Source organism: Callithrix jacchus, chromosome 15, assembly GCF_049354715.1.
Source record: "Callithrix jacchus isolate 240 chromosome 15, calJac240_pri, whole genome shotgun sequence".
Lineage (NCBI taxonomy): Eukaryota > Metazoa > Chordata > Mammalia > Primates > Cebidae > Callithrix > Callithrix jacchus.
Genome location: NC_133516.1, coordinates 16,251,314 through 16,270,284, shown reverse-complemented (window position 1 = coordinate 16,270,284; position 18,971 = coordinate 16,251,314). Strand labels below are relative to the sequence as shown.

The 18,971-nt window shown below is 41.0% G+C and overlaps 1 protein-coding gene and 1 long non-coding RNA gene across 11 annotated transcripts in view; one reads left to right on the top strand and one right to left on the bottom strand.

The window, feature by feature from the left end:
- LOC144579422 (uncharacterized) overlaps positions 1-18,872 on the bottom strand; it is a 44,422-nt gene extending 25,550 nt beyond the window's left edge. The window contains exon 1 of the long non-coding RNA XR_013526895.1: positions 18,665-18,872. This is a non-coding gene — a long non-coding RNA (uncharacterized LOC144579422). The remainder of the gene's footprint in view (positions 1-18,664) is intronic.
- The window catches only part of MASP1 (MBL associated serine protease 1), a 74,982-nt gene continuing 74,243 nt past the window's right edge, over positions 18,233-18,971 (top strand). For 6 of the 10 annotated variants that reach the window (XR_013526891.1, XR_013526894.1, XR_013526893.1 and 3 more), the window contains exon 1: positions 18,462-18,571. Coding sequence is in view for 5 of the 10 variants with exons in the window: in XM_002758162.8 (XP_002758208.2) it covers positions 18,567-18,571 (5 nt within the window). In the remaining 5 variants the exon portion in view is untranslated. Of the gene's footprint in view, positions 18,572-18,971 lie in introns of all 10 variants that reach the window. The other 4 variants (XR_004734344.3, XR_013526892.1, XM_008981372.5 and 1 more) reach the window with 1 other exon arrangement.

The following is an 18,971-nucleotide window of genomic DNA, read 5'->3' as shown; positions in this document are numbered from 1 at the left end:
CAGACACCCAAGCTGCCTGAGACGTGGCATGAGACTTTGCTTTATCTACTGGGTTGCTTTATAAACTCCTGGGGTCTGTCACTGCCTACGAGCTTTATGACTTCCAGCAAATTAACTTTTCTGAGCTTTAGGGTTTTTCACCAGTAGAAAACGTTATGATAAGTATTCACGAAAAGATTTCGAGATTCAGATAAAACAGCAAGTTAAAATGCAGGTTGCTTTCATGAGTCTCAAACACCAACCTAATTGTTATTAATTGTGGTCATGGCCTCTGACATTCACAAGCTAGCCACTTAGAGAGTTTACATTTAGTTCTGAGCCTCACTGGGTTAACAACATTTTAATTCTGTTTTAAATAAAATCATTATTCACCAATGTAACTATGTTTTATTGTTACTAACACCAGAACCATTACACCATGGAGCCAGAGGTTTAAAAGAATTTAATTGAAGACTAAACATGCTCAGTAGCAAATGCCTGTTTTATAAATAATTTCTGTTCCAAAGTCTAACTTGGAAATTAAACAAAACACTCCTGAGCAACCAATGGATCAAAAAGACATCCAAAAGTATCTTGAGAGTAATGAAAATGGAATACCGTTTTCATACCAAAATGTGTGGAATTCAACAAAGTAGTTCTAAGAGGGATGTTGACAGTAATAAGTGCCAACATTAGGGGAAAAAAGTCTCAAATAACCATCTAACTGTATACCTGAAGGAAGTAAAAAAAAAAAAAAAAAAAACTAAGCCCAATGTTAACAGAAGAAATTAAGATTACTTCTGAATACATAAAACAGAAACAGATGGGCAATATAAAATATCAACAGAACTAAGAGGTTTTTTAAAAAGGATGAAATAGATTAACAAACTCTTAGCTGGACTATCCAAGAAAAAAAAAGAGAAAACTCAAACAAATAAAATTACAAATGAAAAAGAAGACATTATAAGTGATACCATAGAAATACAAAATATACAAAATATGTATTTTATGTCCACAAATTGGAGTGGATAAACCCCTAAAAGCATACAACTTATCTTGAAGAAATAGAAAATCTGAAAAGTCCAATAATCAGTAAGGAGACTGAGTCAGTAATAAAAAAAAAAAACTTCCCAATTAAAAAAAAAAAGCTCAAGACCAGATGGTTTCATGGGTGAATTCCAACAAACATTTAAAGAAGAACTGAAACCAGTCCTTCTCAAACTCCTCCAAAAAAACAAAAACAAACAAACAAACAAAAGATAAAGAGGAGAGAAAACTTCCTAATTCATTTTATAAAGTCAGCATTACGCTCATATAAAAGCCAAACAAAGACACTACAAGAAAGGAAAATTAAAATTACAGGACAATATTCCTGATAAACGTAAATGAGAAAATGTGAACCGAATTCAACAGCATATTTAAAAATCATTAATCATGACCAAGTGGGATTTGCCCCTGGGATGCAATGATAGTTTAACATATGTGAATCAGTAAATTTGATATAATACATTAACAAAATTAGGAAGAAAAATTATGTGATCATCTCAATGGATGCAGAAAAAGCATTTGACAAAATTCAGCATCCTTTCATGAGTAAAAAAAAACCTCTCAAGAAATTAAATATAAAAGGAACATACTTCAACACAATGAAGATCATATATAACAAGCCCACAGCTAAGATTAAACTTGATTGTGAAAAGCTGAAACTTTTTCTCTAAGATAAGGAGTAAGACAATAGTGCCCACTCTCACTTCTATTCAACACAATACTGGAAATGCTAGCCAGAGCAATTAGAAAAAGACATAGAAATAAAGGACATCCCATTCAGAAAGAAAGCTTTAAGCTGTCTGTTTACAGAGATATTGTTTTGTATACAGAACGCTCTAAAAATGCCATCAAAACAGTGAAAATTGATAAACAAATTCAGTAAAGTTTCAAACTATAAAGTCAACATACAAAACTCAGTAGCATTTCCATACATTGACAACAAATGGGCCAAAAAAGAAACTGAGTGGCCGAACACGGTGGCTCACACCTGTAATCCCAGCACTTTGGGAGGCTGAGGCAGGAAGATCACCTGAGGTCAGACTGGTCAACATGGTGAAACCCTGTCTCTATTTAAAACACACAAAAACTTAGCCAGGCATGGTGGTGGGTGCCTGTAGTCCCAGCTACTTGGGCGGCTGAGGCAGGAGAATTGCTTGAACCCAGGAGGCAGAGGCTGCAGTGAGCCAAGATCGCACCACTGCACACCAGCCTAAGTGGCAGAGTGAAACTCCATCTCAAAAAAAAAATCATGTATCTGATAAGGAGTTAATATTGCAAGATACATATGCAAGAAACTCACAAAACTCAACAGAAGAAACAAATGACGTGATTGAAAATGGGCAAAGAACCTGAATACACACTTTCTGAAAAGCACATACAAATGGCCAACATGTATATTAAAAAGTGCTCAACATCATTAATCATCAAGAAAATTCAAATCAAAACTGTAATGAGATATTACCTCAAACATGTTACAATAGCTTAAAAAATATCAAGTGTTGGCGAGGGTGTGGAGAAAAGGGAACCCTTGCACATTGTTGGTGGGAATGTGAATGTAAATTTGTACAGCCATTATGGAAAACGATATGAGGATTCCTCAAAGAACTAGAGATAAAATACCATACAATCCAGGCAATCCACTTTGGGGTACATATTCGAAGGAAGCAAAATTTGTTTTTCAGATATCTGCACCCTCGTGTTCATTGCAACATTATCCACAATAGCAAGATATGGAAACAAGCTAAGTGTAATACACACACACACACACACAGGTGCACAATGGAATGTTATTCAACCTTTACAAAGTAGAAAATTCTGTCATTTGTGACAACATAGATGAACCCAAAGGGCATTGTTTTAAGTGAAATAAGCTGGGCACCGAAAGACAAATAAATACCATGTGATCTCACTAACATTCTATTCTCAAATTCTATGAGTTCAAATTGCTTAAAAAATAAGGGACTGGTAGGTGGGAGTGGGGCTGTAGAGATACTGTTAGATAAGAGGAGTCAGTTCCAGAGCTGTATTGTACAACGAGCTGGCAATAGTTAATAACAATGTACTGGATTTTTGAAAATTGCTGAGAGTAAATTTTAAAGTCTTTTACCACAGAAAAAGTAGGTGAGGTGTTAGTAATACACATGTTAATTAGCTTGATCTAGCTGTTCTACAATGTATACATATTTCAAAATATGTTGTACACAATAGACATATACAATTTTCATCAATTACAAAATAATTTATTTAAAAAGTAAATTAAATGCTTACACATAAAAAAAATTGCCTTAGGATTAGCCAGCTTCCCTGAGATGGTTTTTCGAGAATAAGTGTTTTTAGTTTTAAAATCCTGCTTTTAAAAAAGCCATTGTCATTCAGATTTGCTGTGTTGTGACAGCTAGAGTGTTTAAATTTGTCCTGTGGTTTAGCCAGAGAAGCCAATGGACCACCCAGCCTCTATGCTCCGCATGCCCTTGTCCCTCAGCCAAGATGGGCTCTGGCTGAGGACCCAGGAGGTCTTTCCAGCTCTTTTCTGAGTGGCCTGAGTTCTCTGACATTTTTCCTGAACCCAGGAAGGGGTATGAGAATCAGGAGACCTGGGAATTTGGGTATTGTTAACTCCCTGGCTTACCTTCCGGTCTCTCACCCTCTCCTTCCCATCTCCCACACTACTATCAAACAGGTGAATTTTAAAGATCACTCTAGCCATTTCATTTTTTGTTTTAAAAAACTTTTCTGTAGCCCCATTGCCTAAAAACGTTGTGGTCCTTGACCTTGCACACTGTCCAGATTCTGGATCGGTTGGTCTGGTGGATGTGGCAGAAGTTTGAATTCTTAAAGTTCCCCATGTGACTCTGATGTCAACCAGAGTTGAGAGACACTGACCCATGCCGTAAATTTTCAACACTGGTCTGGCTGGGGAGGGAAGGATCTTTACACTCTGACCCGTTTGACCCCCACTGCCCTTGTCTTCCCCATCTCTGTAAATGGGGCCAATTCCTATGCAGAAATTCTGATACTTATCTTTGCTTTCTCCCTCTCCCTCACTCCTCACTCTCATTCTATGGCCAGGTTCAAGCTTTTCTTCTTACAAGACATCTCTCGTCTTTGCCTTCGTTCACTTCATTCCATGTCCACTGTCCCCACTCTGCTCTATCCAAGTCATACCCAGGGCTTCTTTGTGACCTCCATAGGCCTCCCCATCCATCAAAAAAACATTAAAAAATATATATTTAGTGCTATGTTGGTATAAAGGCAGATATAATCCAAGCTGGGTTTATTATTTTTTATTCTGATTTTTAAAGAAATCAAAATTAAAACATTTTCATGGGCCCCTAATGGTTCTGTGACCCCCTGCTCTGTACCCACTGTGCCTGTCAGTATAAGTGGCCCTGGGTCCTGGCTACTGCTACAGCCTTCCAGCTGGTTTCCCTGCCTCCCCATCCTCCAAATCCATTCTTCTCACAATGCAGACAGAACCTTTTATAACTGTAAATTACACTGTTCCACACTCCTGCTAAAAATTCATCAGTGATTTCCTGTTGTACTAAGAAAACAACCAAAACCCTAATCATGGGTTACAAGGCCAGGCATCAAAAGCTTTGTCATGTTATAAATAAGAATAAAGCCTCTTACTATTGTACCCTCTATATAAGTAACTTAATGTTTGAATCTTTAAATGGAAGTGTGAATAGTCATTTGATTTGTGGGTGAGGAATTGTGCAGAGACATTTAGACTAAAGAAATAGGTTTGTCGGTGATCAGTAGATAACAGTATTTGAGTCTATAGTGGTAGACTGTATGAAACATATTCAGGAACAATGGTCAAAACTGAGCTTCAGAGCTTCAGAGCTTCCAGCCTCAGGAGGGCCATCAGACTCCTGAAATTATATGCCAGGTTTTGAAAATATGTCTATATTTAGGTTTTTCTTGGAAGAAGCTACATTCCACAAATAATTATTAAGTTCCTGCTATGTGCAAAACAAAGGCACTAGACTTGGTACTAAGACTACAACAGTGAATAAGGAATGTAAAACGCTTTCCACTTGGAGATTATATTATTCTAGTGGGGTAAAAAGCAAGAAATAAACCAATAAGTAATTAAAATAAATAGCCTTTTAGATAGTTGTCAGTGCCATGAAGAAAAATAAAAGTTTGTGGGGATAGTGAGTGGGATAGGGATAGAGGCCACAACCTTGAACAGAGTAGTCACAAAGGATTATGCTGAGAAGTTGATATTTCTAGAAAGAACTGAAGGAGGTGAAGGAGTGAACTACAAGACTTTATTTGGGAGTGTTCCAGACAGGAGAACGATCCAAGATGGCCGATCGCTAACATCCCAGGATTGCAGCTCTCAGGGAAGGTGCGGAGAACCAGACAGAGGAAATCTAACCATCATTAGATTCTCAATAATTCACCAGAAGATGAAGCACCACTCCTTTGAAGTAAGAAGACAGCCAAGGAACCGACAGAAAAGAGTAATCTGAGGCGTGCTGGTGATTGCTTGTGCAATTCCAGGAAGATGTAAGGCCAAGAGATTATAGACTGGTATAAAATGAAGTAGCGGCAAAAAGCTTAGATGAGGTTGAAGTCTAGACAGAAGTTTATGGAAGAAGTAAAAGACCTAGAAAGATAGAAGACTGTGGTCAAAGACTGTGGTGTAAGAATTTCAGATTTCAGACGTAGACATGGCTATGGGTATAATAGATGGCTAAGGTGAAGTGCAGGAAGTCATCTTTGAAGGTGAAGAGGTCAAGGAACTGAGAACCCAGTGTGCCCAAGGCATCAGGAGCAATTGTGAAGGAGAGGTAAGCAATGGTGTCACATCCCCAAGCAAAAGGAATGAATGATAGGACAAAGAAATTGAAAGGTGACAGTCAGAGATGAGTAGACACGAAATCGCTAGAGGAAAGAAGAGCAGAAGAATTTGGAAAAAGGGTGGAAAAGTAATGGTCATGAAACATCAGGAATGAGTCAGGGAAGCGAGAACCCTGATTCTCCCTTGATCAGAGTCCTGCTCCCTAGATGGTGGGACCACACCATGTGGTCCGTTTGCTTCATATGGCCTACTTTCTCGTATTCTATGGTTGGATATGCTTGGTCCAGATGGCTGTGGCATTGGAAAAATATCTGGAAAAGGGGAGACAACAAGAATGGATAGAACTATAATTGGGCTGGGTGCAGTGGCATGTGCCTGCAGTCCCAGGAGTTGGTGTCCAGCCAGGACAACATAATGAGACCCCATTACTAAAAAGGAAGGAAGGAAGGAAAGAGGGAAGGAAGGAAGGAAGGAGGGAAGGAAGGAAGGAGGGAGGGAGGGAGGGAAGGAAGGAAGGAAGGAAGGAAGGAAGGAAGGAAGGAAGGAAGGAAGGAAGGAAGGAAGGAAAAGAGAAAGAAGGAAAGAAAAAAAGAACTACAATTGATATAAAATAAACTTAGGTGAGCAAATGTAAGAGGTATGAATAAGTATGTTGATTTTCTGGATTGACATAATAAGACATCGCGGACTAGGTGGCTTAAACAACAGAAATTTATGAAATTTATTTTCTCACAGTTCTGGAGTCTGGAAGTCCAAGATCAATGAGTTGGAAAGTTTGGTTTCTTCTGAGGCTTCTGAGGCTTCTCTACGTGGCCTGTAGATGGCCATCTTCTCCCTGTGTCTTCACATGGTCTTCTCTCTGTGTCTGTACCCTGGTCTCCTTTTATAAGGACGCCTGCCATATTGGATTAGAGCCCATACAAACCATCCCACTTTAACTTATTCACCTTTTTAAAGACTCTATCTTCACATTCAGTCACAGTCTGAGGTAGTGAAGAAGAAACAATTCAACCCATAACAGAGGATATATGTTTCAAGTACTTAAGAACTTGGGTAAGTCAAGGTTGGTGGATCACCTGAGGTCAGGAGTTCAAGACCAGCCTGGCCAACATGGTGAAACCCCAGCTCTACAAAAATACAAAAACTAGCCAGGCATAATGGTGGGTACCTGTAATCCTAGCTACGTGGGAGGCAGAGGCAGTAGCATCACTTGAACCTGGGATGTGGAGGTTGCAGTGAACTGAGATCGCCCCACTGCACTCCAGCCTGGGCAACAGAGTGAGACTCCATCAACACACACACACACACACACACACACACACACACACACACACACACACGTCTGGAATTCTTTCTAATACCTCACCTATGCTCCTGCAAGATTGTCGGGGGGATAATAACCAAAGAGGAAAGCAGATATTCTGTGTTACCAGCTGGGCTACTACCTGATTTCATAGCACTGGACTCTTCAGTAACTCTGGGTTAGATGACAGGGCTTTCTTTGGTCAGAAATTTAAGTGGAGCATCCCAACCCCTGCCAGAGTTTAACTCCTAATCCTGCTCTCCTGTCATCCATCGTTCAAGAGTGAAAAAAGAAATTCATAGAGAAAGAAAGACAAAGCATGACCTAAGGGAGGCTGGTCCCAAGCTGTTTTTTGCTGTATGAAATAGGGCAGAAAGCGGGAGAAGTTAATGTATAAGACGGTCAGTGGATGACACTTTCGCTGCCCCTTAATAAACAGACTCTGGCCTGGATAAGAATGAAGGGGGTGGGAAGCAGGTTAGGCTGAGAGGTTGGAAGAGGGGGAGAGGTGCCCTTTTTTATGTAGTGACTAAAATAGGTTCTAGAAATGATCATCCTAATGACAGTGGAGAAAGTGTAAAGATTTTGTTCTGCAGGAGAAAACATCTCAGTGTACCTTTATTTGACAATACTGTATGCTGGAAAGCCAAGCTGTGTTGACCAAGCAAAGGTCACTCTGCACCTTCAAAAAACAGTTAGGTTTCTTTCTAGGGTAATTACTCTCAAATAGAATGGCCAACAACCTAATATGAAAGAACATGAGCATGGCTAAGATATGGAATGAACCTAAGGGTCCTTCAATGGATAACTGGATAAAGAAAGTGTGGTGTGATATATATTCACAGTGGTATACTACTCAGCCTTCAAAAAGAAGGAAATCCTGTTCCTTTGTGACAACATGGATAAGCATGGAAGATATTATGTTAGGTGAAATAAGCTAGGTACAGAAAGACAAATCTCACATGATCTCACATGCATGTCTCAGTCCATTTAGTGTTGCTATAAAGAAATATCAAAGATAGGGTAGTTTATAAATACAAAGGGTTTATTTGGCTCGAAATTCTGATATTTGGAAAAGTTCAAGATTGGACACCTGGTGAGGTCCTCAGGCTGCTTCCACTCATAGAAGAAAGTGAAGGGGAACTGTCATGTGCTGAGATCAATCACATGAAGAGAGAGGAAGTGAGGGCAGGGATACATCCCAAGCTTTTTTTTTTTTTGAGATTGAGTCTCACTGTTGTCGCCTAAGCTAGAATGTAATGGCATAATTTCACCTCACTGGAACCTCTGCCTCCCAGGTTCAAGCAATTCTCCTACCTCAGCCTTGCAAGTAGCTGGGATTACAGGCATGTGCCACTCTGCCTGGCTAATTTTTGTATTTTTAGTAGAGACAGGGTTTCACCATGTTGGCCAGGCTGATTTTCGAACTCCTGACCTTGTGATCTGCCCGCCTCGGCCTCCCAGAATGCTAGGATTAAAGGCATGAGTCACTGCTCCCAGTCGCCAGGCTCTTTTTAAGACCCACTCTCATGAGAACTATAAAGTTAGAAATCCCTCATCCCCAAGGAAGGGCATTGATCTATTCATGAGGTATCTACCCCCAAGACCCAAACACCTCCCATTAGGCTACACCTCCACTACTGAGGATGAAAGTTCAATGTCAGGTTTGGAGGGGACAAACGTCCAAACTGTAGCAATGTATGATCTAACAAAGTTGAATTCATAGAAGTAAAGAGTAGCATGGTGGTTACTAGGGTGTCGGGGGAGGTAGTGTGATGGGGAGATGTTGGTCAAAGGATACGTTTCAGTTAGAAGTAAATTCAAGAGGCTTACTGTACAACTATAGTCAATAATAATATATTTTATTCTTGAAAATTACAGAGACTAGTTTTTCTTTAAATGTTCTCAATGCAAAAAAATTAAAAGTATGTGAAGTAATGCATATGTTAATTAGCATGATTTATCCTTTCTACAATGTGTATATATTTAAAAATATCATGTTGTACACAATAAATATGTACAATTTTTATTTGTCAATTTAAATAAATAAATGTTAAAAAGGAAAAAAGGGCATGAGTATACGGAAATCTGTGTTCATGATCCCAGCCTCACCTACCTTCTCTGTGACCCTGGGCAAGGTATATCTTTCCTCTAGGACTCAATTACCTCCTCTCAATATTGCTAATTCTGTAAGTAAAGATGATAATGTTTGACTTTTTTGTTGTTTTCAGGATGAAATGAGTAATAAAAGAGAAGAATTCTTTTTGGGAATAACATCTTGTTTCATACCAGAGTGCATTCCCGTTTTACAGCTTTTTTGAGCGCCTCTAAAACTTTAATCCAGTCTTAATAGTAATGGAATAGATATAGTTCCACATACTGAAATAAAGATGTCATAAACTGCTTGAGTAGAAACCTGCTTTAAACACACACGCATGCTCGCACGCACGCATGCACACACAAAACATCAAATCCAGCTCAACATTGTGAATTAGAAATCCAAAGCCCAGGGAAGACCAGGAGTTCAAGATTTCACACTGGGTTAAGGCAGAAATTGGCCTCTGTCTCACTCAGGCATTGCAACTCACAGGCCAGTCCTCCACTCCCTTGCTGGAATGCTTTTACTGAGTCCACACTCCAGAGCAATGTTGCTGTGCTGGTAAGGATCTCCAGAGAAATAGAACCAATAGGAAATATGTTGATTTATAAGAGGGGATTTATTGTCGAAATTGGCTCACAAGAGTGTGAGAGACAAGAAGTTCCAGGATATGCCATCTGCAAGCTGTAAATCCAAGAGAGCCAGAGCTGCAATTCAGTTAAGTCCAACGCTGAAGGGCTGAGAGCGTAGGAGGGTGGGACAGGCATAATACCACTGGTGTAAGACCCATAGTCCAAAAGCCCAAGAACCAGAAGCTCTGTTGTCTGATGACAGGAAAAGAAGGATGTCTTAGCTCCAGAAGAGGGAGCAAACTCACCCTGCCTCTGCTTTCTTGTTCCACTGAAGCCCTCAGGGGATGGAATCATGCCCACGACATTGATGAGAGCAGATCTTCTCTCAGTCTACTGATTCAAATGATGATTTCTTTCAGAAACATCCTCACAGACACACCCAGTAATGATTTTTTTTGAGACGGAGTCTGGAAAAAGGCAGTGCCATGATGCAATTGGCTCACCGCAACCTCCGCATCCTGGTTTCAAGCGATTGTCCTGCCTCAGCCTCCGGAGGAGCTGGGCTACAGTCACACCCTGCCACATCCAGCTAGTTTTTTGTATTTTAGTAAAGACAGAGTTTCACCCTGTTGCCCAGGCTGGTTTCGAACTCCTAAGCTCAGACAATCTGTCCACCTTGGCCTCCCAAAGTGTTAGGATTACAGGTGAGAGCCGTGGTGCCTGGCCCAGAAATAATATTTTGCCAGCTATCCGGGCATCCCTTAACCCAGTCAGGTTGACATATAAAATTAACCATCGCTGTTTTTAACAGTTATTTATCTTTACATTTTTTCATATGTCTTAGTACCACCTATATTATTACTTATTTCTATATTTTTTTGTTAACTCTAGTCTGGATTTTTAACTGAAATCCACATATTTAAAGGTGCATTAGCTGGGCTCAGTGGCTCATGCCTGTAATCCCAGCACTTTGGGAAACCAAGACTGATGGATCACAAGGTCAGAAGATTGAGACCATCCTGGCCAATATGGTGAAAGCCCATCTCTACTAAAATACAAAAAATTAGCCAGGCATAGTGGCTGGGGCCTGTAGTCCCAGCTACACAGGAGGCCAAGGCAGGAGACTCGCTTGAATCTGGGAAGCGGAGCTTGCAATGAGCTGAGATTGCACCACTGCATTCCAGCCTAGGTGACAGAGCGAGACTCTATCTCAAAAGAGAAACAAACAAAAAAAGTATGTCACTACCACTGAACCACTGAAGTAACAGTAAAGGTAATACTTTTTTTTTTGAGATGGAGACTTCATTTTGTTGCCCAGGCTGGGGTGCAATGGCGCAATCTTGGCTCATTGCAACCTTCACCTCCCAGGTTCAAGCAATTATTGAGCCTCAGCCTCCCAGGTAGCTGGGATTACAGGCACACGCCACCATACCCAGCTAATTTTTATATTTTTAATAGAGACTTGCCATTTGGCCAGTCTGGTCTTGAACTCCTGGCCTCAACTGATCTGCCTGTCTCAGCCTTCCAAAGTGCTAGATTACAGGTGCGAGCCAGCGCGCCCAACAGTAATACTTTTTTTAAATTGTCAAATTCTAGAATACTAATGCCTGCTGGAGACTCTAAGTCTGAGACCCATCATTCCTTGTTAAAAGGCAAATTAGTGGCGGGCCGCAGTGTCTCATGCCTGTAATCCCAGCACTTTGCGGGGCTGAGGCGGGTGAAACATGAGGTCAGGAGATTGCGACCTTCCTGGCCAATGTAGTGAAGCCTTGTCTCTACTAAAAACACAAAAATCAGCTGGGCATGGTGGCACGTGCCTGTAGTCCCAGGTACTCCAGAGGCTGAGACAGGAGAATCACTTGAACCAGGGTGTCAGAGGTTGCAGTGAGCCAAGATTGTGCCGCTGCACTCCAGCCTGGTGAAAGAGTAAGATTCCATCTCAAAAAGAAAAGGCAAATTATTTCTTCTTCTTCTTAATCATATCCGTAATAAAAGACAAATGAAAAAGGCAGGACTTTCTTGGCACGTGACGGTAACAGATATTGAGAGCTGACTCATGCAACACCCATTTCCAACCTCGGTCTTCCTTGCTGCCGGCCTTGCCATATAAGGTGCAAAAGTAAGAACGTGGCTTCCCAGCCTCCCTTGCTGCTAGTGCTGGTAGTGCTACCCGGCTCTGGCCTGTGAGACACAAGCAGAAATCTCCCAATGCTATGTTGTCCTTGTCCTCCTTTCTCCCCACGCTTGATTGTGAACATGACATCTGGAATTACAGCAGCCTTTCTATGACCAAGAGGTGACAAGCGTGAGGAGGCAGAGTGAAAACAACCTTGAGCAGTTGCCCCAGCCCTGCCTACTTCCTGACTTCTTGCTGTGTAAGGCAAATAAGCCCTATCTGCTTCAACATTAGTCAAGATTTCTCTTACTTCCTACCAGACAGAGCCTTAACTGACCCAGTGTTTGTTAATTCCATGAATGTGATGTGTGAAATCCGTGTGTTACCCCTGGTGGTATTGTTTCATGCTTTGGGAGGCCCTTCTGTAAGCTGGCTGTATCATTTTGCCAGAGATGCCATAACAAAATACCACAGACTGGGTGATTTAAGTCACAGGTATTTACTTTCTCACAATTCTACAGGCCAGAAGTCCAAGATGGAAGCTGATCATAATCCCAAAGGACAGTCCCAAATGCCATAATCCCCAACGTCAAAATTTTGAAAACTTAAAATCCCAAAAATATTTCAGAAAAAGAACTTTTCAAAACGTTGTAAAAGATTTACTTACAGTTTTAAGGGAGATTTATCTGAGAAATATATAAAAAAAATGACAGAACTCTTCATAGGCTACTTTACACATTAAAATGGTCAATAATACCATGTTTTTGCAAGCAGAAACACTCAGACATACTAACAACCATCACATGGGTATAACAGTTATGAGCAGATGAACCATATTCATAAATAAACAGATCAAAAAGCAAAATATAAAAATGTATATTACACTATGGTTGGTAATCGTGTGTACCCAGCTTTATACTGCAATCATCTGAAATACTGTGATTCTTAGATTCTTCTAAGTCTTTTGATAAGATTGACCAAAAACCATGAGTCACCACCATATTAACACCACATCAGTTGCCCAAAGAGCCAAGATATTGAGAAATTTTATCTTTCATAAGAGCAGATGTACAAAGAACATACGTTTTTATTTACTGAGGAAGTCTGAATGTCTTTACGCACACGCGTACTGCTTACACGCAAAGTCAACATTTTGGTAATTCACAATCGTGGAGTTACATTTGCAAAAATGCATGACGCAAATTAGAACTCTAAAACTCTTCATCTGATGTGTACAGTATTGGAAATGATGCAAAGGTGAAATAGGTAGCATAGCAAATTATGAAAAATAATGCTGACAATTTCAAATAGTGAAAAAAACTAAAAACAAAAACTACAAAAGACCGAAAAGAAAATTCAACAAATAAAAAAGTTTGGAGATAGATTATGGGCAATTGCATGGAGATGGTCCATAAAAGCTGGCCAACTCTCACAGTCATTAACTATATTCTGAAGCCTCGCATCACAAGAAATAGCTGCTTTTTTTCTTTTAGGACATGGCTGTCCTTGGAGAATATGTTCACATCTATTTTCTGCGTGACACTGCTCTTTTTAAAATTCTTCTATGATTTCATATACACCTACATGAGCATTCCCCATTAAGTATTCCCATCTTCTATGCCACACTTCTGTGTTGTTGTGGGTCTGTGGAAATCTATTCCATACGCACACATATACAGACCACAGATCTGGTGGAAGCAATACTGGTGATTGAACTGTAACAATACTGCCCATCATGCACGTAGTTATTTTTGAACCAGTCAGTAACTTCGCTGGCTTCTTCAGGCAAATGTGGCTTTAACTCATTAAAAGCTCCTGGAATGCCATTAGCTCGAAGAAATGCTGAGGCAGGCAAATGATGCATTTTTAAACTGATGTTTTCTTTATTGCTGTATCACGTGACCAGTCCACGCGTCTGAATTTTCTGCCAGATACATTGGGCAGAATGGAAAAAAACAAACTTTATTGGTAACACCTTGAAGTTTACTTTTAGAAACCTCGATCACACCTCATTCCAAATTTGTCTTTATGGTCTGAGGATTCAATTGAAATCCATTTTCTTCTACATAAAGACAGTAACGAAGTAAATAATTCCACCTAATGTGATACAACTATCCTGCGATTTTGATTTTTGGGATTTTAGATGTGAGGGATTTAGACTTTAGAGGTTTTGATTTTTTGGAATTTCAATATTTGGGATTGTAGAGTTCACGGTTGTGTCTTTTGGGACTATTAAAAAAGCCTGGCCAAGATCAAGGTGTTGGCAGATTTGGTTTCTCTTGCGGCTGGTATCCTGGGCCTGCAGATGGTCATCTTTACCCTATGTCTTCACATGGTTTTCCCTCTGGGTGTATCTGTGTTTTAATCTCCTCTTATAAAGACACCAATTGTATTGGATTAGGGCCCATTCTAAGGATCCAATTTTGACTTATTCACCTCGTTAAAAGCCCTTTTTCCAAACACAGTTACCTTCTGAAATACTGAGGGTTAGAACTTCAGCATATGCTTTTGAGGAGAATGATAATTCAGCCCATAACAGAGCCTAATCACTTATTTTTCAAATAGAAGCCATTTTCCTATCTTCTCTAAAATCTTGAAATCACGTGACAGCATGGCACATGAATGTTCAAAGTCCACAAGAAGTACGAGAAATCTGCAGATGAGGAGAAAGAGCCTTGCATTTGGGGTCAGGGGGCCCTGGGCTCTAGACGTGTGTCTTTCACTTACAGGCACACAGGCATGTTTAGTTTCTCTGAACCTCAATGTCTTGTGTAAAGACATTATAAAGATCTGAATACTACAGATGTGTAAAGATCTAATATTGATGCAAAAATACTAAAGATTTGTAAAGATGCAAATATCTACATGCAATTATATATATATATATATATATGGCATATACAAAGAATATCTTACCAAATCTAAGAAGCCATCAATTATAAAATGTATCCTTATGTTGTTTATACCAAAAGTGGCAAAATCATACTGGGGAGATTTTCAGATTACAGATTCAGGAGCACTACCCGCAGGTACATTGAGTTTGAATCTCCTGGGATGAAGCTTAAGGATTGCCGTCTTTTAAAAATATTATCCCCATTATTCTGTTGGTAGGCTCAGAAGCCAGGACTTTCGGCATGCTGTCAGTCCATGTGCTGAAGAACTCAAATGTTAGTTCTAAGCTACAATCTTTGGAGCCACTTGTCAGTTTCTCATTTAGTCTATAGGAAGCCTGGATTTCGACCCTTGCCAACAAAAAGTCATTGCCCAAATTCTTTACATTTTTAACGCATTCATTGAATTCCAGAAACTCTAGCTCAGAAGTTGCATAAGATAAATAGTTTGGTAGAACGTGTAAATCAAAACTTGTTTTAACGGTAGGAATGTTGCAGCATTTACCTTTGGTAGGCGGCTCTCTGATCCCTCTCCCAGACTATAGGACTGTAACTCATGGGTGCTGAGCCCACCTCAGTCATTTTACAGTTTCATGATTCTAAACCATGTCGGGTCCTTGTATGAATTTTTTTTAACCATTTTTGCCAAACTTTAAAAAAACTAGTTAAACCCTTTTAAATATTCCTTTTTCTGAATATCTATGATTAAATTCTGAGTAATGGTAACCCTGTGATGAGCACAGAAAAAGCAAATGTCAAGATCATCAGAGCTACTTTGGACTCTGACTCTCTTCTGGGCCTAGCAAACGTCCTAACCCCTCCCAAGAACATCCTTCCATAGTCTTCATATCCACATGTATAAGCGCTATGATCTCAATTGAGTCCAGCCCCCGATTTCATAGTTGAGCAAACCGATCCCACCCCTCCACCCCTCAACCCCCACCCCTGAGAAAGTAAGTGACTTACCCAAGGGCACATACAAGTTGGCCTATAGACACTGAGCTCAGTTCTCTCATTTCAGCCTAATGTCCCTTCCATTCCTCCCACCCCTCATGACCCATGGTCTGTTAGTGACACCTCGGGGAGATTTATCAAAAGCATCCAACAATGTGTAGTCTAACCCAGGGGAAAACTGCCCTGAATCACATGCAGATCATTCCTGAGCCATGTAGTTCCTGTTTTTATGCAGATTTCCTCTGAGCCCTGGCTAACTCCCAGGGAAGCGCACATATCAGCTCTGCTATATATTGGCAGAACTTTGGCGTAGAACACATCTCAAATGCTTTCCGCTGAACACTGGCAGCCTTGAAGAAACATGGCTAGAACATTATTCCAGGAGGCCTAATTGTTCTGTGTCACTTTGCAAGAAGAAGCTGATGGCTTTCTCGCCCAAGCTCTTCCCTCTGTGCCCAGAACAAATGACTGCAGTTCCCAGTATATGCCCTAAATTAGGAGAGGGCAAACTCGGTGGCAGCATGAATTAAGGGAATGTCTTTACTGGGCAGGGGCCCTCTTCCCAGCACAGTTTGCATCTTGCCAAGTTCTTTCTCCTTCAGTTTTAAAACCCTTGTGTATTCCAAGAGAAATGTCGTCCATGTGTTTCTGATTCATTTACACTTAAATCATTAAAATGTTGTTTTGTGAGAGTTATTTGATGTGTGAGGAGCCTGTGAGTCTTCTTAATGGAAATGTTAAAAGCTTTTTTTTTTTCCTGTGCTGACTGAAACAGAAAACATTTTGCTAAAACAGTGCCTAAGTTCAAACATATCCTCTCATCTCATATACTTGTACCTACAACCACAGCCTCTTGATAATGCCAAGCTCGGCAAGGCTGGCATTCAAAAGTGTTAAAAATTAGAGAAACTGGAGAGAAAATGGTGTAAGAGTTACAGTGGAGTCAAGCCACCATACCCCAAAATGTGGAGTCAAGCCACCATACCCCAAAATGTGGAGTCAAGCCACCATACCCCAAAATGTGCCAAAGGAGTGTTATCTGAGGGTAGAGAGTGCATGTGTCTGCTGCTTTGGTTAGAAGGGCTGGATGCCCTCTCCCTGGCACTCCCCTGGACCGCAGGAAAAAAAAAAAACAGTTCTACAAGCATAATCTTATTTAAGCCTCAGAGTAACTCCCATTTTCCGAATGAATACACAGAATCAGGTACATTAGGTATTGTGCCTAAAATGCACAGCTGTCTTGGGTAGAAAGGAAAGATTACAGCTAAACTTTGACTCTGAGTCTAATCTTCTTTTCAAAAAGACTCAAATTGAGTTTCTCTATGAATGCTATATGTGTGCATTTGTAATTTCATATGCATTATAACCTATTAATGAAAGGCAGTGTAATACAATGGCTAACACTTCAATTCTGCCTCCAATACTTTCCAGCTGTGTGAACTTGTGAAAGTTACTTAACCTCTCTGGGCAATTTCCTCTGAAAAATGAGAATATTACTAGCCATGTATGCAAGATATAAAGATGTCAGAGCAGTGCCTGACACATAGGGCTCAATAACTGTTAGCTTCTAGTGCTGATACCAGCAGGGAGTGATAAATAGTTGGATGATCCTGTCAAGTTGCGTACCTTTCTGAGCCTTAGTGTCCTCATTTGTAAAATGAATATTACAGCAGGACCCTCACCAGCTTGTGAAAGTAACTGAGACAATGTTTGCACCTAGCACTGTGTCTAACACAGACAAGGTGCACAGTCAGACTTGAGTTTTACACCCAGACGTGCCTCTCCCTATTCAGTGTTGGCGGTTGTTGTTGTGGAAGGGGTAATTTTCTTATCATTCAGCTCATCTTAGATCTAGTCTTGATTTCTCCATAGCCGTGGGTATAGACATGTATACAGGCTCAGGTCTTTCTACCCTGGGGCAGTGAGGTCTCTTGCTGCGATAGGCCCTTTCTGGGCTGGCTTACACCCCAGCACACTCCAAGCTGGTATATTTACCACAGGTATTGCTCATGCCACAGGTATTGCTCATGGAGAAGCACAACCAGCCAACCTCAGGATTTGGTGACCCCCAATTCCGAGCCAGTGACTCTGTTCACAGGAAAACCTGTCATTTTTTGTGACTCTGATTGCAAGAAAACCTGTAGTTATTTGGGGCTCTGCTCACAAGGAAATCTGTAGTTATTTGCAGACAGACACTCTGGGATTCAGACTTTTTTTCCTTCTAGTGTAGGTGCTAGAAATGCCTTCTTGGTTGTTTCTATTTAATTGCTTTTCTTTCACGGGTGTCCTGAAGAAAAGCAGAAAATTATAGTCATCTGGCAAAAAAGACTAAAAAGAAATTAGACTTTGTCCCCTTCCACTCTCTCTCTCTGTACACACACACACACACACACACACACACACACACACACACACACACACAAATACCTGTTTAAGCCACTCTGTTATTTCCTCTCGAGGGCTGAAGTCAGCCACACAGGATAAAGGAGGGAACGGAAGGAACAGATCTTTTCGGGAAGAAGACAGATTTTGTTCTGTCAGGTTCCTTGCAAAAGCAAGTCAAAGCAGAGAGAGAGGAGAGAGGAAAAGCCAGAGGGAGAGGGGGAGAGGGGATCTGTTGCAGGCAGAGGAAGGCGTGACCTGAATGGAGAATGCCAGCCAATTCCAGAGACACACAGAGACCTCAGAACAAAGATAAGGCATCGCGGACACCACACCGGGCACGAGCTCACAGGCAAGTCAGGCTGGGAGGACCAAGGCCGGGCAGCCGGGAGCACCCAAGGCAGGAAAATGAGGTAGGTGCCAGGGAAGGAGAGAGCACCGTTCCCTGTTGGGGACCCGGTGTCAAATAGCAGGGAGGATCTGACCTTGTCACTGGGCAGACTCACCTGGGAGTCCTGCGTGTGGTAGAGAAGGGGTTTCTCATCCATTCTTGGGGCTCTGAGAAGGGAGCAGGGGGTGGAATGGGCGCCTTCCCCAGGACTCCAGGAGACACACAACTTGAAATGGGAGACTTTGTGCAAATCCTGCTCTGGGCGCTACTGAAGCTTGGATTTCTCCCGCCGCCTGCACAGGGCGCTGCCTGCTGGCGAATGTGACTCTCCTGTTCACCCACAAGGCTGATCTTTCACGTTCCTCCTCTGGAAAGAGCATTGCTTTCTGTCTTCCAACACTTTGTGAGTTAGATATGTGTTT